At 37.5% G+C, this 25,468-nt stretch overlaps 1 protein-coding gene across 1 annotated transcript in view; it reads left to right on the forward strand.

The window, feature by feature from the left end:
• The window catches only part of OTC (ornithine transcarbamylase), a 152,945-nt gene that overhangs the window by 89,936 nt on the left and 37,541 nt on the right, over positions 1-25,468 (forward strand). The window contains exon 6 of the mRNA XM_049767118.1: positions 2,977-3,099. Coding sequence (XP_049623075.1) covers positions 2,977-3,099 — 123 coding nt within the window. The remainder of the gene's footprint in view (positions 1-2,976; positions 3,100-25,468) is intronic.

Raw genomic sequence — 25,468 nt, forward strand, 5'->3', positions numbered from 1 at the left:
TTTAATATTCTGGTTATTTAATAAACTGATTACATAAGACTAGAATTATTAACATGCAGAACTTATAAAATTGAGCTCAAATTTAGTCATGTTTTCTAAATTTAGTATTTTAATAACTTCAAAGATTCACCTTGTTGCCTGAACAATAGCACAGCGTGTAAGGCATTTGTCTTGTACACATCTGACCCAGGTTCAGCACTTCATCCTATATATTCCTCGTAGTCTGACAGGAGTGATTTCTGAGTGCAGAGCCAAAAGTAAACCCTGAGCACTTCTGGGTGTGCCCCCCGCCAACAAAAAAGAAAAAATAGATTCAGCTCATTTGACGATCCACAGCCAATATACATGATCTTACTGTTTGAAACCTGGCATAATACTTTTTGTGAAATGAATGACTATGGGGGCCATAGCAAACTGTATAGGTCAATATTACTTTTGAGTAAGCTACTACATATGATACATGTGAATGTAACCTCAAAATAAAAATCTTTGTAGAAGATAATGTTAGTGCCAAGAGGAAGGTATCTAGTTATGCCAAGTTATTAATGTTTCTTTCTGGAATATTGCCATTGCTAGATTAATACATTCATTGAGAGATAGTGAAGTATTCTATTCACCACAGTGTCACATATAGGACTTGGCATGATGCTTTTATATAAAACATATTCAAAGTAGTGTCTTTTGGCCATTTGTATTTCTTCTTTGAGGAAGTGTCTGTTCATTTTTTCTCCCCATCTTTTATGGGATTACCATATTTTCCGGCGTATAAGATGACTTTTGAAACAAAAAAAATGTCAACCGAAAATCAGGGGTCATCTTATATGCCAAGTATATCCTGAAAAATGTTTCAATATGCCGCTAAATGAAAATTGTCTGAATATTGCCACAAAATGAATTTTTCAACTCGATCCTGCACTAATCACTGCAAGGCTGCTCGGACCGCCTCTCTAACTCAGCCAATCAAAGCAGGCTTTTTATGCATGCAAATTAGACAATGTTCTGGACCCAAATCTACACTGTAAAAAGCCTGCTCAGATTGGCCAGACTCAGAGAGGAAGTCTATTACAGTATAACCTCTGAACCTTTGCTTGTTGTGATTAGCTCACTGTGGTACATACAGTTGCAGCACAGGAACATTCTGTCTGATACAGTGAATATAGGCCTAAACCTATGTTTTAACTGTAAAATTAGGGGGTTGTCTTATACACCTAGTCTTCTTATACACCGGAAAATACGGTAGATGTTTTTCTCTTGTTGAGTTCTGTCACTACCTTGTCTATTTTTGATATTAGCAGGAGCTTAATAAATGTACAACATATTAATTGTGTAGAATCAAAGTCAGATGGATTTGGATTTGGATCATAACTTAGCCACCTAAAAATTCTGAGATTTCCAAGTTACTTGGCCTTTCTCCTTTGTAATCTTATATTTATAATTGTACAAGTACAGAAAATTTGTAAAACTTAGAGACATGAAGGAAACAGTAAATCAATTATATTGATGCCTATTGAATATTGCCAAAGTATTAGAAATCTAAATTGTTTTAATTTGTTTGAGGGAGGGGATTTGGAACTCCAAGCAATGTTAATAAAGTTTCCAAGCACACCTGTGGTACTCAGAAAATGATGCAAGTAACAGGAATTAAATTTGGGCCTTGATATTGTAGTCTTGGGTTCCAGGCCTTTCCAATATTTTCTGATCAATATTTTGTTTCTAAGTAAAATATTTAAAATATAGAGTTGTTTAATATATAAAGATTGAGTTTAAATTCATGGTATAATGCTCTATGAACACATTTTTTTCCACCCCACCTAGAATTAATTATTCCGATATTTTTATGATTCCTTGGGTTGTGTTTTGACTTTAAAAACACATATCTATAAACAACTGAGATATTGTGTGCATGTATTTGAGCTTTATGTAGATATGAAAATATTCAACCAACCACTTCACTATATTGTTAAGATGTACCATATTTACCATTTATTTTACCAAAGAATATTCTCCAGAAAGGAAGTGATTTTTGGATATCTCTGTTTATTGTCATATATCAATGGTCAAAGAGTGTGTCTCAATATAGATGGTACTCAAATTGTTGAATGAATAAGCATAACAAAAGAGCCACATTAGACATATCTGATATAGGGGCCGGAGCAATAACATAGCAGTAGGGTGCCTGCCTTGCACATAGCTGATCCAACACTGACAACAATTTGATTCCCTAGCATCTTGTATAGTTCCCCAAGCCAGGAGCAATTTCTGAGCACATAGCCAGGAGTAACCCCTGAGCGTCATTGGGTGTAGCCCAGAAATAAAAACAACAACAAAAAAGAAATATCTGATAATAGAAGTTTCCTTAGAGGCCATGAGATATCTTGGTTTAAGATATTAGAATGTGGGCCCGGAGAGATAGCACAGCGGCGTTTGCCTTGCAAGCAGCCGATCCAGGACCAAAGGTGGTGGGTTCGAATCTCGGTGTCCCATATGGTCGCCCGTGCCTGCCAGGAGCTATTTCTGAGCAGACAGCCAGGAGTAACCCCTGAGCACCGCCCGGTGTGACCCAAAAAGCAAAAAAAAAAAAAAAAGGATATTAGAATGTTTTGTTATTATTTGTGTGACTGTAGACTCAAACTATTGATTTTTCCTTGTGTAATGCAAAACATAGTGAGTTATGTATTCTGACAAAATATTGAAGTTTATACGATGCTATTTCTTTTTTAATTATTTTTGCCAGGGTGAAGTCAACAACTGGTAGTACTAGTAGAGCTTACTACTCACTCTGAGGACAGGGATGTTTTCTTGCATTGTGCAGGGAACTCTATGTGGTACTAAGAATTTAATTGCGGTTGATTCTGTGTAAAGCAAGCACCTTATATCCTGTAATATCTCTCTGGCCCTCTGACTTATTTGAAACTATTGATTTTTTACATAAGTGAGTTTTCTCCCGGATAATGCCCATAATTTTTTGTCTTCTAGGAACATTATGGCTCTCTTAAAGGCCTGACCCTAAGCTGGATTGGAGATGGAAACAACATCCTGCACTCAATTATGATGAGTGCAGCAAAGTTTGGAATGCACCTTCAGGCGGCTACTCCAAAGGTGGGAAATTTCTCCTTTGAAACTAACCCCTTATAAGGCCATTTCAGATTCAATTACCCAGTAAAAACAAACATATTCATTCAAAGAGTCTATGTAAGGCAGGGGTCTGAAACTCGCGGCCCTCCGTACAACATTTTGTGGCCCTGCCCTAGAGGAATATTTTGTTTTGTTTTGTTTTGTTTTAGTTGTTTGGGTCACACCCCCCAGTGTTCAAGACTTACTACTGACTTTGCACTCAAGGATCACCCCAATGTAAATTGAGTTTGAGACCCCTGATGTAAGGTCAAAAAATTTAGGGTGTTACAAATCATGTTATTATAGCTATCTAGCACCTTGTGGGCCCATGATTTCATGGCAATGCTAAGAAAGGTTTTGCTGATGCTTTTAAATATGTAAATTTATGCTAAATGAATGCCAGAACATTGCTTTTAAATACTTTGAAACTAGTCATTATGATGATAAACATACTTGTGCATTACAACTACAAAAGTCTGAAGGAAGAACAAAATTAAAAAAATGGAGAATTCCATAAGGCATGGCGAAAATGCTGCCATTTTTGTATGCAATTTAGTAGAAATATGTCAATCTAATGTGAAGGTCTTATTGAGCACATCTATTTCATCTTCATATTTCGAAACACAACTTCAGGGACTCTTCAAAATGATAAATCTGAGTCCCAGAAACTGGAAAGATGGCTACTCTTATTTATTACCCTGCAAGTAATGTCATACAGAATGTGAAGGAATGTTGAATTTTTTCATAGGTACAAAGCAAAAAATTCAAAACTGTTAAGAATTGTCTTTGACAATGAGAGGAGGGCTGAACTTCCAGCTCACCTCTATCCTTCACCATCCACCACCATCGTTAATTATTTAATGCAACAACTCACTTCATGAAGCTCACCACAAAGAGTGGTGAGTGCAGTTATAGAAATAACTACACAAAGAACTACCATAATCATGAGAATGAATGAGGGAACTAGAAAGCCTGTCTGAAGTACAGGTGGGGGTGGGGTGGGATGAAGGAAGGTTTGAGACATTGGTGGTGGGAATTTTGCGCTGGTGACAGGGGTGTTCTTTACATGGCAGAAACCTAATCACAAACATATATGTAATCATGATGTTTAAAAAAATAAAAAAAGAAAAAAATGAATTGACTTTGAGAAGGAGATCTGGAAATTTCAAGGTTAGAATTAGAAGGGAGATATACTGCACAGTATATTTTTTTAATTTTTTTATTTAAACAAATTTATTACATACATGATTGTGTTTGGGTTTCAGTCATGTAAAGAACACCACCCGTCACCAGTGCAACATTCTCATCACCAATGTCCCAAATCTCCCTCCTCCTCACCCGAACCCCGCCTGTACTCTAGACAGGCTTTCTAATTCCCTCATACATTCTCATTATTAGGATAGTTCGAAACTTAGTTATTTCTCTAACTAAACTCATCCCTGTTTGTGGTGAGCTACATAAAGTGAGCTGTAACTTTCATCTCTTTTCTCTTTTGTGTCTGAAAGTTATTATTGCAAGAATGTCTTTCATTGGGCCCAGAGAGATAGCACAATGGCGTTCGCCTTGCAAGCAGCCGATCCAGGACCAAAGGTGGTTGGTTCGAATCCCGGTGTCCCATATGGTCCCCCATGCCTGCCAGGAGCTATTTCTGAGCAGAGAGCCAGGAGTAACCCCTGAGCACCACAAGGTGTGACACAAAAACCAAAAAAAAAAAAAAAAGAATGTCTTTCATTTTTCTTAAAACCCATAGATGAGTTAGACCATTCTGTGTCTTTCTCTCTCTCTTTCTGACTTATTTCACTCAGCATAATAGATTCCGTGTACATCCATGTATAGAAAAATTTTATGACTTCATCTCTCCTGACAGCTGCATAATATTTCATTGTGTATATGTACCACAGTTTCTTTAGCCATTCATCTGTTGAAGGGTATCATGGCTGTTTCCAGGGTCTTGCTATGGTAAATAGTGCTGCAATGAATATAGGTGTAAGGAAGGGATATTTGTATTGTATTTTTGTGTTCCTAGAGTATATTCCCAGATTGGTATAGCTGGGTCATATTGGAGCTCGATTTCCAGTTTTTGGAGGAATCTCCATATTGCTTTCTATAAAGATTGAACTAGACGGCATTCCCACCAGCAGTGGATAAGAGTTCCTTTCTCTCCACATCCCCACCAACACTGTTTATTCTCATTCTTTGTGATGTGTGCCATTCTCTGTGGTGTGAGATGGAATTTCATCATTGTTTTGATTTGCATCTCCCTGATGATTAGTGATGTGGAGCATTTTTTCATGTGTCTTTTGGTCATTTGTATTTCTTCTTTGTCAAAGTGTCTGTCCATTACTTCTCCCCATTTTTGATGGGATTTAGATGTTTTTTCTTGTAAATTTCTATCAGTGCCTTGTATATTTTGGAGATTAGCCCTTTATATGATGGGTATTGGTTACATAGATTCTCCCACTCAGTGGGGTGCTCTTGTATCCTGGGCGCTATTTCTTTTGAGGTGCAGAAGCTTCTCAGTTTAATATATTCCCATCTGTTAATCTCTGCTTTCACTTGCTTGGAGAGTGCAGTTTCCTCTTTGAAGATGCCTTTAGTCTTAATGTCCTGGAGTGTTTTACCTACATGTTGTTCTATATATCTTATGGTTTCGGGTGTGATATCGAGGTCTTTCATCCATTTGGATTTAACATTTGTACATGATGTTAGCTGGGGGTCCAAGTTCCATTTTTTGCAAGTGGCTAGCCAGTAGTGCCAACACCACTTGTTCAAGAGGCTTTCTTTGCTCCATTTAGCATTTCTTGCTCCTTTATCAAAAATTAGGTGATTGTATGTCTGGGGAACATTCTCTGAGTATTCAAGCCTATTCCACTGATCTGAGGGCCTGTCTTTATTCAAATACCATGCGGGTTTGATAACTATTGATTTGTAGTACAGTTTAAAGTTGGGGAAAGTAATTCCTCCCATATTCTTTTTGCCAATAATTGCTTTAGCTATTCGAGGGTGTTTATTGTTTCAAATGAATTTCAAAAGTGCCTGATGCACTTCTTTAAAAAATGTCATGGGTATCTTTAGAGGGATCGCATTAAATCTGTACAATGCTTTGGGGATTATTGCCATTTTAATGACGATAATCCTGCCAATCCATGAAAAGGGTATGAGCTTCCATTTCCGCGTGTCCTCTCTTATTTCTTGGAGTGGAGTTTTATAGTTTTCTGTGTATAGGTCCTTCACATTTTAGTCAAGTTGATTCCAAGATATTTGAGTTTGTGTGGCACTATTGTGAATGGGGTTGTTTTCTTCTTTTATTTTTTTATTTTTTATATTTTATTTAAACACCTTGATTACATACATGATTGTGTTTGGGTTTCAGTCATGTAAAGAACACCACCCATCACCAGTGCACCGTTCCCATCACCAATGTCCCAAATCTCCCTCCTCCCCACCCGCCCCCCGCCTGTAATTTAGACAGGCTTTCCATTTCCCTCATACATTCTCATTATTAGGACAGTTCAAAATGTAGTTATTTCTCTAACTAAACTCATCACTCTTTGTGGTGAGCTTCCTGAGGTGAGCTGGAACTTCCATTTCTTTTCTCGTTTGTGTCTGAAAATTATTATTGCAAGAATGTCTTTCATTTTTCTTAAAACCCATAGATAAGTGAGACCATTCTGCGTTTTTCTCTCTCTCTCTCTGACTTATTTCACTCAGCATAATAGATTCTGTGTACATCCATGTATAGGAAAATTTCATGACTTCATGTCTCCTGACAGCTGCATAATATTTTATTGTGTATATGTACCACAGTTTCTTTAGCCATTCGTCTGTTGAAGGGCATCTTGGTTGTTTCCAGAGTTTTGCTATGATAAATAGTGCTGCAATGAATATAGATGTAAGGAAGGGATTTTTGTATTGTATTGTTGTGTTTCCAGGGTATATTCCTAGGAGTGATATAGATTGATCGTATGGGAGCTCGATTTCCAGTTTTTGGAGGAATCTCCATATCGCTTTCCATAAAAGTTGAACTAGACAGCATTCCCAACAGCAGTGGATATTTTATTTATTTATATTTATTTTTTATATATTTATATTTATTCTTTTTTATATTTATTCTTATTCTTTGTGATGTGTTCCATTCTCTGTGGTGTGAGGTGGTATCTCATCGTTGTTTTGATTTGCATCTCCCTGATGATTAGTGATGTGGAGCATTTTTTCATGTGTCTTTTGGCCATTTGTATTTCTTCTTTGTCAAAGTGTTCATTTCTTCTCCCCATTTTTTGATGGGATTAGATGTATTTTTCTTGTAAATTTCTGTCAGTGCCTTGTATATTTTGGAGATTAGCCCCTTATCTGATGGGTATTGGGTGAATAGTTTCTCCCACTCAGGGGGGTGCTCTTGTATCCTGGGCGCTATTTCCTTTGAGGTGCAGAAGCTTCTAGGTTAATATATTCCCATCTGTTAATCTCTGCTTTCACTTGCTTGGAGAGTGCAGTTGCCTTCTTGAATATCCCTGTAGTCTCAATGTCCTGCCGTGTTTTTGCCAATGTGTTGTTCCATATATATTATGGTTTTGGGTCTGATATCGAGGTCTTTAATTCATTTAGATTTTACCTTCGTACATGATGTTAGCTGGGTGTCTAAGTTCCATTTTTTGCAAATAGCTAGCCAGTTGTGCCAACACCACTTGTTCAAGAGGCTTTCTTTGCTCCATTTAGGATTTTCTTGCTCCTTTATCAAAAATTAGGTGACTATATGTCTGGGGAACATTCTCTGAGTATTCAAGCCTATTCCACTGATCTGAGGGCCTGTCCTTATTCCAATACCATGCTGTTTTGATAACTATTGCTTTGTAGTAAAGTTTAAAGTTGGGGAAAGTAATTCCTCCCATATTCTTTTTGCCAATAATTGCTTTAGCTATTCTATGGTGTTTATTGTTCCAAACGAATTTCAAAAGTGCCTTATCCACTTCTTTGAAGAATGTCATGGGTATCTTTAGAGGGATCGCATTAAATCTGTATAATGCCTTGGAGAGTATTGCCATTTTGATGATGTTAATCCTGCCAATCCATGAGCAGGGTATGTGGTTCCATTTCCGTGTGTCCTCTCTTATTTCTTGGAGCAGAGTTTTATAGTTTTCTTTGTATAGGTCCTTCACATATTTAGTCAAGTTGATTCCAAGATATTTGAGTTCGTGTGGCACTATTGTGAATGGGGTTGTTTTCTTAATGTCCATTTCTTCCTTATTACTATTGGTGTATAGAAAGGCCATTGATTTTTATGTGTTACATTTGTAGCCCGCCCACCTTGCTATATGAGTCTATTGTTTCTAGAAGCTTTTTGGTAGAGTCTTAAGGGTTTTCTAAGTAGAGTATCATGTCATCTGCAAACAGTGAGAGCTTGACTTCTTCCTTTCCTATCTGGACTCCCTTGATATCTTTTCTTGCCTAATCGCTATAGTGAGTACTTCCATTGCTATGTTGAATAGGAGTGGTGAGAGAGGACAGCCTTGTCTTGTGCCAGAATTTAGAGGGAAGGCTTTTAGTTTTTCTCCATTGAGGATAATATTTGCCACTGGCTGGTGGTAGATGGCCTTAACTATATTGAGAAAGGTTCCTTCCATTCCCATCTTGCTGAGAGTTTTGATCAAGAATGGGTGTTGGACCTTATCAAATGGGGTTGTTTTCTTAATGTCCATTTCTTCCTTATTACTATTCTTGTATAGAAAGGCCATTGATTTTTGTGTGTTAATTTTGTAGCCTGACCTTGCTATATGAGTCTATTTTTTCTAGAAGCTTTTTCGTAGAGACTTTAGGGTTTTTCTATGTAGAGTATCATGTCATCTGCAAACAGCGAGAGCTTGACTTCTTCCTTCCCTCACTGGATTCCCTTTTTCTTGCCTAATTTTATAGCGAGTACTTCCAGTGCTATGATGAATAGGAGTGGTGAGAGAGGACAGCCTTGTCTTGTGCCAAAATTTAGGGGAAAGGCTTTCAGTTTTTCTCCATTGAGGACAATATTTGCCTCTGGCTTGTGGTAGATGGCCTTAACTATATTGAGAAAGGTTACTTTCATTCCCATCTTGCTGAGAGTTTTGATCAAGAATGAGTGTTGGACCTTTTCAAATGCTTTCTCTGAGTCTATTGATATGATCATGTGATTTCTATTTTTCTTGTTGTTGGTATTGTGTATTATGTTGTTAGATTTACGGATGTTAAACCATCCTTGCAGTCCTGGGTTGAAACCTACTTGATCGTAGTGGATGATTTCTTAATGAGGCATTGAATCCTATTTGCCAGGATTTTGTTGAATATCTTTGCATCTGTATTCATCAGCGATATTTGTCTGTAATTTTATTTTTTGGTAGCGTCTCTGTCTGGTTTAGGTATCAAGGTGATGTTGGCTTCATAAAAGCTATTTGGAAGAGTTCCTGTTTTTTCTATTTCATGAAAGAGTCTTGCCAGTATTGGTAGAAGTTCCTCTTGAAAGGTTTGAAAGAATTCATTAGTAAATCCATATGGGCCTGGACTTTTTTTTTGGGGCAGACATTTGATTACTGTCTTAATTTCCTCAATAGTGATGGATGTGTTTAGATATGCTATATCCTCTTTTTTCAACCGTGGAAGATTTTAAGAGTCCAAAAATGTATCCATTTCTTCCAGGTTTTTATTTGTAGTGACATACAGTTTCTCAAAGTAGTTTCTGATTACCCTTTGGATCTCTACTATATCAGTAGTGATCTCTCCTTTTTTGTTCCTAATACGAGTTATGAAGTTTCTCTTTCTTTGTTAATTTTGCCAGTGGTCTATCAATCTTGCTTATTTTTTCAAAGAACCAACTTCTGCTTTCAATGATCTTTTGGATTGTTTTTCGGGTTTCCACTTCATTGATTTCTTCTCTCAGCTTTGTTATTTTCTTCTGTTTCCCTATTTTTGGGTCCTTTTGTTGAATACTTTCTAATTCTATGAGCTGCGTCATTAAGCTATTCAGGTATGCTCCTTCTTCTCTCCTGATGTGTGCTTGCAAAGCTATAAATTTTCCTCTCAGTACCGCTTTTGCTGTGTCCCATAGGTTCTGATAGTTTGTGTCTCCATTGTCATTTGTTTCTAGGAAAGTTTTGATTTCCTCTCGGACTCACTGGTTATTCAGTATTAGGCTGTTTAACTTCCACGTATTAAAGTTTTTCTTCTGTGTCCCTTTTTGGTTCACATATAATTTCAGGGCCTTGTGGTCAGTGAAATTAACCTGCAAAACTTCTATCCTCTTGATATTATGGAGGTATGTTTTATGTGCTAGCATGTAGTCTATCCTGGAGAATGTCCCATGTACATTAGAGAAAAATGTGTATTCAGGCTTCTGGATGTGGAGTGTCCTGTATATATCTACTAGGCCTCTTTCTTCCATCTCTCTCCTCATGTCTAGTATATTCTTGTTGGGTTTCAATCTGGTTGACCTTTCAAGTGTTGACAATGCCGTGTTGAGGTCTCCCAAAATTATTGTGTTGTTATTGATATTATTTTTCAGATTTGTCAACAATTTTATGAAATATTTTGCTGGCTTCTCATTCGGTGCATATATGTTTAGGAAAGTGATTTCTTCCTGCTGTACATATCCCTTGATTAATACAAAATGTCCATCTTTGTCCCTTACAACTTTCCTAAGTAGAAACTTTGCTTCATCTGATTTAGTATGGCCAGTACAGCTTTTTTATGGGTGTTGTTTGCTTAGATGAATTTTCTCCAGCCTTTTATTTAGAGTCTATGCTTGTTCTGACTATTTAGTTGCGTTTCTTGTAGGCAGCAGAAGGTTGGATTGACTTTTTTGATCCATTTAGCCACTCTGTATCTCTTAACTGGTGCATTTAGTCTATTGACATTGAGAGAAAGAATTGTTCTGGGAGGTAGTGCCATCTTTATATCGAAGTTTGGTGTGTCTGTTGGTCAGTCTTGACTTAAAGTAGGCCGTTTAGTTTTTCTTTTAAGAATGGTTTTGAATCCGTAAAGTTTCTGAGCTGTTGTTTGTTCTTAAAACAATGTATTGTTCCTTCAAACCTGAAAGTGAGTTTTACTAGGTGCAGTACTCTAGGCAAAGCATTTTTTTTATTGAGTTTTGTCACTATGTCCCACCACTGCCTTCTGGCCTTGAGTGTTCCCGGTGACAGGTCTGCAGTAAATTTCAAGGATGTTCCCTTAAATGTAATTTCTCTTTTCGATCTTGCTGCTTTCAGAATTCTGTCTCTATCTGTGGGATTCGTCTTTGTGACTAGGACGTGTCTTGGGGTGTTTTTTCTGGGGCTCTTTTAGTTGGTACTCTTCTGGCATGCAGGATTTGATCGCATGTATTCCTTAGCTGTGGTAGTTTCTCTTTAATGATGTTTTTGACCATTGATTCTTCCTGGAGATTTTCTTCCTGGGTCTCTGGGACTCCAATGACTGTTAAGTTGTTTCTGTTGAACTTATTATAGACTTCTATTTTCTTCTGTTCCCATTCTTTGAGTAATTTTTTCATTGTTTGATCATTTGCTTAAGGCTTTTTTTTTCAATTTCTTCTGCTGTATGGTATTGTTATTTATCTCATCTTCCAGTGTACTAATTCTATCCTCAGCTGCTGTTAACCCGTGGGAAAGCTCAACCATGTTTTTCTTCAGTTCATCTACTGAGTTTTTCAGACCTGTTATTTGACCTGAAATTTTATTTTGGAGATTTCTTATTTCTATCTTCATATTCCCTTGATTCTTATTAGTGTTCTCTTCTATACTTTCTTTGAGTTCTTTGAACATCTTCCATATTGCGATTCTAAACTCCTTATCTGAGAGACTGACTAGTTGGTTGGTCATGTTCAAATCATCAGAGTTGCCATCTTCATTCTCTATGTGTGGCACTGGCCTGCATTGTTTCCCCATGGTCACACTTGTATTGTGGGTTTTTCTACGTGTTGTTGTTGATTCATTGGCTAAATGATGTACAGAGCCGGGAAGCAAAGCAGAGCGGTCATGCTCCTCTGGCTCCTCCCTTTCTGGGCTTGTAAACTCACCTCCTGGGAAGGCTCCAGGGAAGGTTAGCCGTCAGCAGATGGGCCACACACAGGATAAAATCAGGCCAAAGATGGAGCATAGCACAGAAGACAGGCAGATAGGGGTGCTGGCATCTGAGTTCCAGCAGAATTCAGTGGCTTCCCCTTTCTGGGCTTGTAAAGTCAGCCATTTCTTATTCACTCAGTTGCTCGCTGGGTAGCTTCAAAATTCAGTTTTTGGGGGGTTCACTTCCCAGGGCTCTGAGGAGAGCTTCAAGAATTCAGAAAAGACAGAGAAGCATAGGACAAGATTCTCTTTAAGTCCTCAATTTCCTTAGAAGAATCACAGCAGGGCAGAGACTCCACAGGTGAAGCAATCAGCACTTCACCTGGAAGTCCCCACAGTCAGCCATTTCTTACTCACTCACTCGCTCGCTGGGTAATTTCAGAATGCAGTTTTTTTTGGGGTTAGCTTCCCAGGGCTCTGAGGAGAGCTTGAATGATTTAGGAAAGACAGAGGAGCACAGGACAGGGTCCTCTTAAGGTCCTCAGTTTCCTCAGAAGAAGCACAGCAGGGTGGAGACTCTGCAGGTGAAGCAATCATCACTTCACTCAGCAGTCCCCACAGTCAGCCATTTCTTACTCACCTACTCGCTTGCTCACAGTATATTTTTTATGTGGGTTAAACTTCTTAACATATAAATGTTTTACCTACACAATAACAGAATTGAATAGACACATCAAAATAAAATTCTATGGACTTCTATATAAGAAAACCTATGTTAGAATTAACTGAGCCTCAAAAAAATAAATGAATCTTGTAAAGGAAAGATTGACCTCATGACATTTAGAATAACTGCATAAGGAAATGTAATGGTTTAAATAAGGGTTGTTTAGAACACTCTCTGACTCAGAATATAGTGAGAAGAAAGAAAGAAATAGAATGGAGGAGGAGAAAGACATGTGACATAACAGGACACATGGGTCAATGGAATTCATATATAATGAAGGTGTTTAGGAAGGATAGAACTAAGTATCCAAATCCTAGAGTCAGCAATACTGAAATTACAAAACAAACAAACTTATAATGGTGCTTGTAATGATGGCATGCTGTGTGGAGTTTGCAACCTATGGTGGGGGTTATTGGGGGATGGACTCTTGGAATATTGGTGAAAAGAATTTGATACTAGTGATGGGATTGGTGCTAAAATATTGCATGTCTAAACCTCAACTATGAAGGACTTTGTAAATCAGAATGCTTTAAATAAAAACATTTTAAATAAAAAAAACTTGACCCTATGAAAAGACATATATAAATTCCTTTTAAAAACTCCCCATAGGAACTTTTAAATATCCCATCTCTATAAATACCTTTTCTACATTGAATCTTTTATTCAATCTTATTATTGTATTAGGAATCTTTGAAGATAATACTCCCATAAAAACATGCTGTTAGAGAAGCCAAGTAAAAATAAAATTGATCTTTCTATTAAGAGATGACTATTCATTATTATTGTAGACTTTTTAAAATTCTTACTAACTGTAAGTTTACTGTCAGTAGAACCTACTCTGGTTCACTCAGGAAGACATCTAGAAGTGAATGTGTGAGGCCTACGAATTTTTCCCTTTAACCTTACTGAGATTAAGATGTTTATTAGTCAGTCACTGAGACCATTATTGTAAAATACAAAGATATAGTTATCTGAACATATCCATTAGGAAACATCAAATATCTTGAGATTCTTTGTCCTCTGTACCTCTGCCCCAGTGTCTTAGGTCAGGTTTTCCATAAACAAACCATTCATGAACCAATGGTCTACTGAGGAAGTACTCCTAAATGAAACTTGTTGGATAAGGATAGCAGTACAATAAAAAGGGATAACTTATGCCGAATTCCATTTACAGTGACCAAAAACTCCAATTTATTCAAGTCTAAGGAATTACCAGAGACATCATACTCTTGGTTTTTGTTTTATTATTTTATTTTATTTCGGGGCCACATATATTGATGCCCAGGAGTTGCTCTTGGCTCTGTACTCATGAATTACTCCTGGTGGGGCACAATAGACCACAGGGGATGCTAAGTACTGAAACCAGATTGTCCACATAAAAGGCAAGTGCCTTATCTGCTGTACCATCTTTCTGGCTCCATGTATGGGCTCAAACAACATAATTACATTCTCTCACAGCTCTGGAAACTAGGAGTCTAAAATCAATTTGTGAGCAGAACACACTACCTCCAAATTCTTTAACAACATACTCTTCCTTTGTCTCCTTATGCTTATAGGCCCAAGCATCATTGGCTTGTATTTATATCATGTCAATCTTGTGTTTATATCGTGTCAATCTCAATTTAGCAAATTTTTGTTTGTGTATCTTTGCATAACTATCTCCCATCTATGAGAATACCAGTTATATTAAATCTAGACTCATCCTCATCTTCAAATTGATTAATTATGTATAATTTGACCCTGTTCGAAAAAATAAAGTGACAATTTAAGGTAGTGGTTGAGCATTAATATTTATAGAATATTGTTCAATGGGAAACTTATCACAGGCCTAGGCAATAATGTACAATAGAAGTTACCCTGTAATAGTAAATTTTGGGGACTCAGATGGCTTTTGAAATAGATGATTTTCATTTAATAATCTAATAGAAATTATGGGAATGTTTAGCACACTCACTACAAATCTAGTCTGAAGAAAGATTTTATTTTAATCTAAACTATTCTTTCTACATTCAGTTTTTACAGATAAAACATACATTGGCAATAATTGTGCCTTTCTATAATGTGTTTAAGTAAAGGCTTTATTCTGTTGAATAAATATATCATTTAAATATTTTATTATGTGTAAAGGATGGTTAATTAATATCAGTGGAAAAAATCTAGTAGTACAGAATAATTTTAGTATTGTTCTTATGCAGAACTAATTTAAATGATAAAAGAGTACAAAACATGGTTAAATCATGATGGAAGTAAGAGTTTTTAAAAGTCCTCTAGAAAGTCTGATATGCAGAAATAGTTCCTTCAATTTGTAAGTAGATATATTTACATTTGAAATATAACTCTGAGATTTATTGTAAATTTACTAAGCATGGAAAAGTTTCCAAGGCAATAATTAATTTATTTTTCATTTTTACCAAAAAATAACTGTGATTTTCTAGAAAACATAATTAAATCCATAATTGTAAAATTCCTTCATACACTGTTGATGATAATAAGTTTAACATTGCTATAAGTGGATGTTTATACTAAACTGGGTTTGTTAATCACCATTTTCTTTGGTTTTAAGATTTATGTAAAAGTAGATGGATGATTTAATATTGAAAGCTAATCTGTGAGTAAAGAATTCCTCTTTGTATTCTCAGTCATGGCCCAGTGCATGCAAGGTTGGGTGGTTTTCTCATTTCCAAACCTCACTGTTGGTTCTCTAAGTACTTATTGATTCTTTCTCTAAGAATAATTATACCTTGGAAATGTAAAATCTGATCTCCAAAGTGAAGCAGAAAAAGTGAAGGGCAAAATACACAGGAGTAATAGCCAGTCTATATCTGTATTAGTATGAATGATCTCAATGTTATTGTTAAATTAGCAACACTTTGTTAATTACTTTCTCCAAATCCTGATAAATGAACTTCAGGATTTATGTGTGGCGAAGCTGCTAAAATGTCTATAGCTGTTAGCATCAGAATCTAATTCTCTTTAAGAATTTTGTACTCAGATGAGAAAGTATGAGAGTCAGTCCTGTGAAAATAAACAGTTTCAAATGAGTAAAACTAAGCATGCCTGTCTTGCATTGAGGTCCCCAGGAAGCAGACCCTGAAATGAGTTTTATCATGCAGGATGTGAAGGATGTTTATTAGAGTGTGCCCTTAAGATCAACAATTATGGGAGAGAGAGAGAGAAAGGAAGCAGAAGTGGACAGACAGAGGAAAGTTTTCTGCCACGGGCATTCTTAACTGACCTTCTCAGAGTGCCACAATTGATTTGGGCCATTGAGATTTGTTCTGAGTTGGGAGAAGGGAGTAATATTTTCATAGTCTCCTTTCAATCAGTCAGTGACTGTACATTTTCCCAGAAGTCTTTGTGACTCAGCTTCTAAAGCAATCTTTAAGCAGGACACCTGACTTCTAAATAAAGATGTCTATTCTAGATGGAGCATCTGGTGACAAATCACTGTGTCCATACAGCCTTATTGAACATTTATAAAAAAAAATCAACTCATCACAAAAGCCAGTAATTCTGGAAAATATACAAAAGGAAGAAAAGTAAAGCTGATAAGACTTTCATATGGCAGTTATAGAAGTAAGGGCAGTCTAGAGTTTTGAGAGAGAAGTTGGTATCTTCAAATGATGCCCAAGAGTAGACAAAAATAGAGTATTTCAAGGATGAAAGACTATGATAAAAAAAGATTAAGACTGGGGCTGGAAATATAGTGCTGAGGGTAAGGTGCTTGCCCTGCAAGCGGTCAGCCCGGATTTGATCACCAACAACCCATATAGTCCCCTGAACACCGCCAGCAGTGATTCAGTTTTTTATAAATAATTTTTATTTTGACCAAATTGAATTACAAATCTTTCACAGTAATATTTTAGGTACATAGTGACATTGAATCAGGGGCATTCCCACGGCCAGTGTTGTCCTCCCTCCACACCTGTTCCCAGCATGCATCCCATATACCCTACCTTTGCCCCCCAGACTGCTAGTATAAGTGGTCCCCTCTGTGTCTAATTTGATGTAGATTGGGTATCGATTCTGTTGTCGTTGGCTTTGGATTTAGTGTTTAAGTCTGATCATTTTTTTTGTGAAATTCTGATTTAAGTCTTTTTTTTTTAACACCACCCATCACCAGTGCAATATTCCCATCACCAATGTCCCAAGTCTCCCTCCTCCCCACCCGACCCCCGCTTGTACTCTAAACAGGTTCTCAATTTCCCTCATACATTCTCATTATTAGGACAGTTCAAAATGTAGTTATTTATCCAACTAAACTCATCACTCTTTGTGATGAGCTTCCTGAGGTGAGCTGGAACTTCCAGCTCTTTTCTCTTTTGTGTCTGAAAGTTATTATTGCAAGAATGTCTTTCATTTTTCTTAAAACCCATAAATGTGTGAGACCATTCTGCGTTTTTCTCTCTCTCTCTGACTTATTTCACTCAGCATAATAGATTCCGTGTACATCCATGTATAGGAAAATTTCATGACTTCATCTCTCCTGACAGCTGCATAATATTCCATTGTGTATATGTACCACAGTTTCTTTAGCCATTCGTCTGTTGAAGGGCATCTTGGTTGTTTCCAGAGTCTTGCTATGGTAAATAGAGCTGCAATGAATATAGGTGTAATGAAGGGGTTTTTGTATTGTATTTTTGTGTTCCTAGGGTATATTCCTAGGAGTGGTATAGCTGGATCGTATGGGAGCTCGATTTCCAGTTTTTGGAGGAATCTCCATATCGCTTTCCATAAAGGTTGAACTAGACGGCATTCCCACCAGCAGTGGATAAGAGTTCCTTTCTCCCCACATCCCCGCCAACACTGTTTATTCTCATTCTTTGTGATGTGTGCCATTCTCTGGGGTGTGAGGTGGTATCTCATCGTTGTTTTGATTTGCATCTCCCTGATGATTAGTGATGTGGAGCACTTTTTCATGTGTCTTTTGGCCATCTGTATTTCTTCTTTGTCAAAGTGTCTGTTCATTTCTTCTCCCCATTTTTTGATGGGATTAGATGTTTTTTTCTTGTAAAGTTCTGTCAGTGCCTTATATATTTTGGAGATTAGCCCCTTATCTGATGGGTATTGGGTGAATAGTTTCTCCCACTAAGTGGGTGGCTCTTGTATCTTGGGCACTATTTCCTTTGAGGTGCAGAAGCTTCTCAGCTTAATATATTCCCATCTGTTAATTTCTACTTTCACTTGCTTGGAGAGTGCAGTTTCTTCCTTGAAGATGCCTTTAGCCTCAATGTCCTGGAGTGTTTTACCTACGTATTGTTCTATATATCTTATGGTTTTGGGGCTGATATCGAGGTCTTTAATCCATTTGAATTTTACCTTCGTACATGATGTTAGCTGGGGGTCTAAGTTCAATTTTTTGCAAGTGGCTACCCAGTTTTGCCAACACCACTTGTTGAAGAGGCTTTCTTTGTTCCATTTAGGATTTTTTGCTCCTTTATCAAAAATTAGATGATTGTATGTCTGGGGAACATTCTCTGAGTATTCAAGCTTATTCCACTGATCTGAGGGCCTGTCTTTATTCCAATACCATGCTGTTTTGATAACTATTGCTTTGTAGTAAAGTTTAAAGTTGGGGAAAGTAATTCCTCCCATATTCTTTTTCCCAATGATTGCTTTAGCTATTCGAGGGTGTTTATTGTTCCAAATAAATTTCAAAAGTGCCTGGTCCACTTCTTTGAAGAATGTCATGGGTATCTTTAGGGGGATCGCATTAAATCTGTACAGTGCTTTGGGGAGTATTGCCATTTTAATGATGTTAATCCTGCCAATCCATGAGCAGGGTATATGCTTCCATTTCCGCGTGTCCTCTCTTATTTCTTGGAGCAGAGTTTTATAGTTTTCCTTGTATAGGTCCTTCACATTTTTAGTCAAGTTGATTCCAAGATATTTGAGTTTGTGTGACACTATAGTGAATGGAGTTGTTTTCTTAATGTCCATTTCTTCCTTATTAGTATTGGTGTATAGGAAGGCCATTGATTTTTGTGTGTTAATTTTGTAGCCTGCCACCTTGCTATATGAGTCTATTGTTTCTAGAAGCTTTTTGATAGAGTCTTTGGGGTTTTCTAAGTAGAGTATCATGTCATCTGCAAACAGTGAGAGCTTGACTTCTTCCTTTCCTATCTGGATTCCCTTGATATCCTTTTCTTGCCTAATCGCTATAGCGAGTACTTCCAGTGCTATGTTGAATAGGAGTGGTGAGAGAGGACAGCCTTGTCTTGTGCCAGAATTTAGAGGAAAGGCTTTCAGTTTTTCTCCATTGAGGACAATATTTGCCTCTGGCTTGTGGTAGATGGCCTTAACTATATTGAGAAAGGTTCCCTCCATTCCCATCTTGCTGAGAGTTTTGATCAAGAATGGGTGTTGGATCTTGTCAAATGCTTTCTCTGCGTCGATTGATATGATCATGTGATTTTTATTTTTCTTGCTGTTGATGTTGTGTATTATGTTGATAGATTTACGGATGTTAAACCAGCCTTGCATTCCTGGAATGAAACCTACTTGATCGTAGTGGATGATCTTCTTAATGAGGCATTGAATCCTATTTGCCAGGATTTTGTTGAAGATCTTTGCATCTGCATTCATCAGCGATATTGGTCTGTAATTTTCTTTTTTCGTAGCATCTCTGTCTGGTTTAGGTATCAAGGTAATGTTGGCTTCATAAAAGCTATTTGGAAGTTTTCCTGTTTTTTCAATTTCATGAAAGAGTCTTGCCAGGATTGGTAGTAGTTCCTCTTGAAAGGTTTGAAAGAATTCATTAGTAAATCCATCTGGGCCTGGGCTTTTGTTTTTGGGCAGACATTTGATTACTTTCTTAATTTCCTCAATAGTAATGGGTGTGTTTAGATATGCTACATCCTCTTCATTCAATCGTGGAAGATTATAAGATTCCAAAAATTTATCCATTTCTTCCAGGTTTTCATTTTTAGTGGCATAGAGTTTCTCAAAGTAGTTTCTGATTACCCTTTGAATCTCTACCATATCAGTAGTGATCTCTCCTTTTTCATTCCTAATATGAGTTATCAAGTTTCTCTCTCTTTCTTTCTTTGTTAGTTTTGCCAGTGGTCTATCAATCTTGTTTATTTTTTCAAAGAACCAACTTCTGCTTTCGTTGATCTTTTGGATGGTTTTTCTGGTTTCCACTTCATTGATTTCTGCTCTCAGCTTTGTTATTTCCTTCTGCCTCCCTATTTTTGGATCCTTTTGTTGAGCACTTTCTAATTCTATGAGCTGCGTCATTAAGCTATTCAGGTATGCCCCTTCTTCTTTCCTGATGTGTGCTTGCAAAGCTCTAAATTTTCCTCTCAGTACTGCTTTTGCTGTGTCCCATAGGTTCTGATAAATTGTTTCTCCATTGTCATTTGTTTTCAGGAAGGTTTTGATTTCCTCTTTGATTTCATCTCGGACCCACTGATTATTCAGTATGAGGCTATTTAACTTCCAGGTGTTAAAATTTTTCTTCTGTGTCCCTTTGTAGTTTATATATAATTTCAGGGCTTTGTGGTCAGCAAAGGCAGTCTGCAAAATTTCTATCCTCTTGATATTATGGAGATATGTTTTGTGTGCTAACATGTAGTCTATCCTAGAGAATGTCCCATGTACATTAGAGAAAAATGTGTATCCAGGCCTCTGGGGGTGGAGTGTCCTGTATATATCTACTAGGCCTCTTACTTCCATTTCTCTCTTCAGGTCTAGTATATTCTTGTTGGGTTTCAGTCTGGTTGACCTGTCTAGTGTTGTCAATGCCGTGTTGAGGTCTCCCACAATTATTGTGTTGTTATTGATATTATTTTTCAGATTTGTCAACAGTTGTATTAAATATTTTTCTGGCCCCTCATTCGGTGCATATATGTTTAGGAGGGTGATTTCTTCCTGCTGTACATATCCCTTGATTAATACAAAATGTCCATCTTTGTCCCTTACTACTTTCCTAAGTATAAAGTTTGCATCATCTGATATTAATATGGCCACTCCTGCTTTTTTTTGGGTGTTGTTTGCTTGGATGATTTTCCTCCAGCCTTTTATTTTGAGTCTATGTTTGTTCTGACTATTCAGGTGCGTTTCTTGTAGGCAGCAGAAGGTTGGATTGAGTTTTTTGATCCATTTAGCCACTCTGTGTCTCTTAAGTGGTGCATTTAGTCCATTGACATTGAGAGAAAGAATTGTCCTGGGAGTTAGTGCCATCTTTATATTAAAGTTTGGTGTGTCTGTTGGTAAGCCTTGTCTTAAAGGATGCCGTTCAGTTTTTCTTTTAAGAATGGTTTTGAGTCTGTGAAGTTTTTGAGCTGTTGTTTGTCTGTGAAACTATGTATTGTTCCTTCAAACCTAAAAGTGAGTTTTGCTGGGTGCAGTATTCTAGGCGAAGCATTTATTTCATTGAGTTTTGTCACTATGTCCCACCACTGCCTTCTGGCCTTGAGTGTTTCTGGTGACAGGTCTGCAGTAAATCTCAAAGATGTTCCCTTAAATGTAATTTCTCTTTTCGATCTTGCTGCTTTCAGAATTCTGTCTCTATCTATGGGATTCGTCATTGTGACTAGGATGTGTCTTGGGGTGTTTTTTCTGGGGTCTCTTTTAGTTGGCACTCTTCGGGCATGCAGGATTTGATCACATGTATTCATTATCTCTGGTAGTTTCTCTTTAATGATGTTCTTGACTGTTGATTCTTCCCGGAGATTTTCTTCCTGAGTCTCTGGGACTCCAATGATTCTTAAGTTGTTTCTGTTGAGCTTATCATAGACTTCTATTTTCATCTGTTCCCATTCTTTGAGTAATTTTTCCATTGTTTGATCATTTGCTTTGAGGCTTTTTTCCAATTTCTTCTGCTGTATGTAATTGTTATGTATCTCATCTTCCAGTGTACTGATTCTATCCTCAGCTGCTGTTAACCTGTGGGAAATCTCAAACATGTTTTTCTTCAATTCATCTACTGAGTTTCTCAGACCTGTTATTTGATCTGAAATTTCCGTTTGGAGTTTTCTCATTTCTATCTTCATATTCTCCTGATTCTTTTTAGTTTTCTCTTCTATACTTTGTTTGAGTTCTTTGAACATGTTCCATATTGCAACTCTAAACTCCTTATCTGAGAGACTGACTAGGTGGTTGATCATGTTCAAGTCATCAGAGTTGCCATCTTCATTCTCTATGTCTGGCACTGGCCCATGTTGTTTCCCCATTGTCACACTAGTACTGCGTGTTTTTCTACGTGTTGTGATTGTATTCATTGGCTAAATGCTGTGCACCGTTGCGAAGGGGAGCGGAGCAACCGTGCTCCTCTGGCTTCTCCCTTTCTGGGCGTGTCGACTCACCTCCACGGAAGGCTCACAGGAAGGCAGGCTGGCAGATGGGCCGCACCCAGGATGAAATCAGGCCAAAAATGCAGGACAGCAGAGTAGAGAGGCAGAAGGGTGCTGGCATCTGAGATCCAGCGAAGTTCAGTGGCTCCTCCCTTTCTGGGCGTGTCGACTCACCTCCACGGAAGGCTCACGGGAAGGCAGACTCCCCGGAAAGCTCACAGGAAAGAAGGCTGGCTGATGGGCCGCACCAAGGGTGAAATCAGGCCGAAAATGCAGGACAGCAGTGTAGAGAGGCAGAAGGGTGCTGGCATCTGAGATCCAGCAGAGTTCCTCATTTTTTTTATTTCTACTCAATATTCATATGACTGTTTGGTCTTGGTACCATCCATTATTTCCGCCTCAATTTATGAGGCAGAACAAGATGATTCAGGATATGAAGTTATGTTTGAAGTAAAAAAGAGGGGGCAAAAAAATCAAACAAACAAAAAACTGGGAGGAGACCATCTAGAGGTGATAAATACCAATTTAAGAGAAGAAAGGGAGAAAAGGAAAAAAAACATAACAAAAATACAAAACAAACAAACAAAAACAAACAACAAAACAAACAAAAAACTACAATCACAAAAAATAAAACAAAAACCCAAAAGCACCACAGCAATAAAGACAACGACCAAACAATAACCATAATCCTGAAATAAAAACAAAACAAAACAATGCACAACAAAAACAAAAAATGTGCTTCTTTTATTTTTTTGAATGCGCACAGTAAATATTGAGGAAACTGGTCTAAGAGATACAGGGTTTCTCTACCCTTGAAACATACTGTCATGGGAATAACTACAGGTTTTGTACCCTTGAAGCATACTGTCATGGGAATAACTACAGGTTTTGTACATACTCTTTAACTCTCCTCTAGGTCCTTTTGTGGTGTCTGGAAACTTTCCACTCAGTTGTGGATGATAAAATCAGGCCTCTGTAACTAGAGATCTTGGTATTTGCACAGGTCATAGGATGGAGACTAGGATGGCGCTTTCTTTATGGTTCTAGACATTCTGTTCCATCACTGTTGTTTTAATCCATTTTTTGTAATTGGTGGTCTTGGTTTTTGCACTAATCCTAGGACAAAGCCTAGGATAGTCTTTCATTATGTTTCCAGAAGTTCTGTTCAGTTGCAGTTGTCTCAGTCAGACCTCTGGAATTAAAGATCTTGATTGTTGTATATATCATAGGCTAAAGCCTATTTTATTGGTCACATGATAAGTTCTGCCCAGTCATGGTTGTCAGTCTTCTGTAGTTAGCAATCTTGGTTTTTCCAGAGATCAAAGGATGACATGTCTTCTGATTTCACCTTACTATTAGGTGATGAGATATGACAACCTGCTCTTAGATCAAGTTGTTGCTGTTTCTTCGTTGTCAGGATGTCATATCAAAACTGGTGCAAGTTGGTGCTAGAGCACTATTAAAAATGTCCCAGAGGGAGTTTGGTTTCTGGAGCTATTTCAGAGAACTGTGTCAGTTCTATGTCTGAGATCTAGGGTTTAGGGTTGGGCAGTCGCTGTCTAGACTCTCATGTCTTAGACATGGAGTCTAAGTTGGAGTCACATGACATATGTTTAAGGTGAGAGGCACCCCTGTATTGTACAATATATGAGTTCTTATCCCTAATAGATAAGAGTTCGTTTCTATACATAAAATTTCCCACTTTTTAGTATGTCTTTGCAAAATAAAATGGTGCGATATTATACTGCTCATGCATTTGGGGGTTAGTGTCAGACTCCATCATCTTTGTGCCCTGCTTTTGATCTGAGCTTTTATCCCAGGCATGGCTTTTTCTTGTAGGTTTTTGTACCAAACAGAACCAAAATAGGTGAAATTAAGGAATAGAAGAAAACAAAAACAAGACAAAATAATATAAATGTATACACACATATAGAAAGAAACAAAGCAAAAAAGAAAGAGAGAGAGAAATAAATAAAAATGAATTTAAAAAGTAATTAAGGGAAAAAGTGATGCAGAAGACTACCTTGCATTTGGGGATAAACAGGTTAAGAGGTAGTATTATAGAGGTATTAAACCAGGGGTCTCAAACTCGTGGTCACGGGCAGTTTGCAGCCCTCTGTACAACATTTTGTGGCCCGTGGCAGGCCTTCAAATATCACAGTATTCTCGATTACTTGCTTACCAAATAATCGCAATAAAAATCGCATTAGTAAGAAAAAAATCAAATTAAACATTTGCATACCCCGAGCAGTTCCGTTTGAGGTATGCAAATGTTTAATGCATTTTTTGCAATTTTTTCTTACTATTGCGATTTTTTATTGAGAATATTCAGTAAGTGAATATTCATGAATACTTTGCGCCTAGCGCAGACGTCATTTTTGCTGCTCCTGCCGCTGTCCCTTGCATTATTGGAGGCCTAAGGGAGAGAAGGGAGAGAAGTTTATTACAGAATTAGATTTTGTCATATCTTCATCATGACTTCATCAAAGCCTTCAGTGAAGAGAAAGATTGATGACGAGCACAGACAATTTCAGGAAAAGTGGGAGACGCAGTATTTCTTTGTTGAGCACAGGGGCATCCCCACATGTCTTATTTGCTCAGAGAAAGTTGCAGTGCACAAAGAATACAACTTGAAATGCCATTATCCAACTAAACATGCTGAGAAATGTGTGTAATATCAAGGAAATGAGAGAGCCAAGTGGATTGCCAGTCTTAAAGCATGTCTAATGAGGCAACAAGATTTCTTCAAGAAAGCAAGCAAAGAGAATGTTGCATCAGTCAAAGCTAGTTACATGGTTAGTGAGATGATTGCTAAGGCAGGGAAACCATTCACAGAAGGAGAGTTTGTTAAAAAATGCATGTTATAGGCTGCAAGAAAATAAAGGTCAGTTTAGCAAAATTAGCTTTTCTGACAACACTGTGGCAGAGTGCATTTCTGACATGTCAAGTGACATTTATCATCAACTGTATGAGAAAGCCAAATGTTTTGATGCATACTCAGTTGCTCTTGATGAGGGCACAGATATAACAGACACTACGCAGCTCACAATTTATGTCCATGGTGTTGATTGCAATTTTGCATTGACAGAGGAGCTGCTCACAATAATTCCAATGCATGGCCAGACTACCGCTAATGAGATATTTTGGCATCTGTGTGATGCCATTGAGAATGCAGGTTTGCCATGGAAGAGGTTTGTTGGAATAATAACCGATGGAGCACCATCAATGACAGGGAGGAAAAATGGACTGGTGGCACTTGTTAAAAAAAATTGGAGAGGAGGGTATAGAGAAGGCCATTGCACTTCACTGCATTATCC

This window comes from Suncus etruscus, chromosome X (assembly GCF_024139225.1).
Source record: "Suncus etruscus isolate mSunEtr1 chromosome X, mSunEtr1.pri.cur, whole genome shotgun sequence".
Lineage (NCBI taxonomy): Eukaryota > Metazoa > Chordata > Mammalia > Eulipotyphla > Soricidae > Suncus > Suncus etruscus.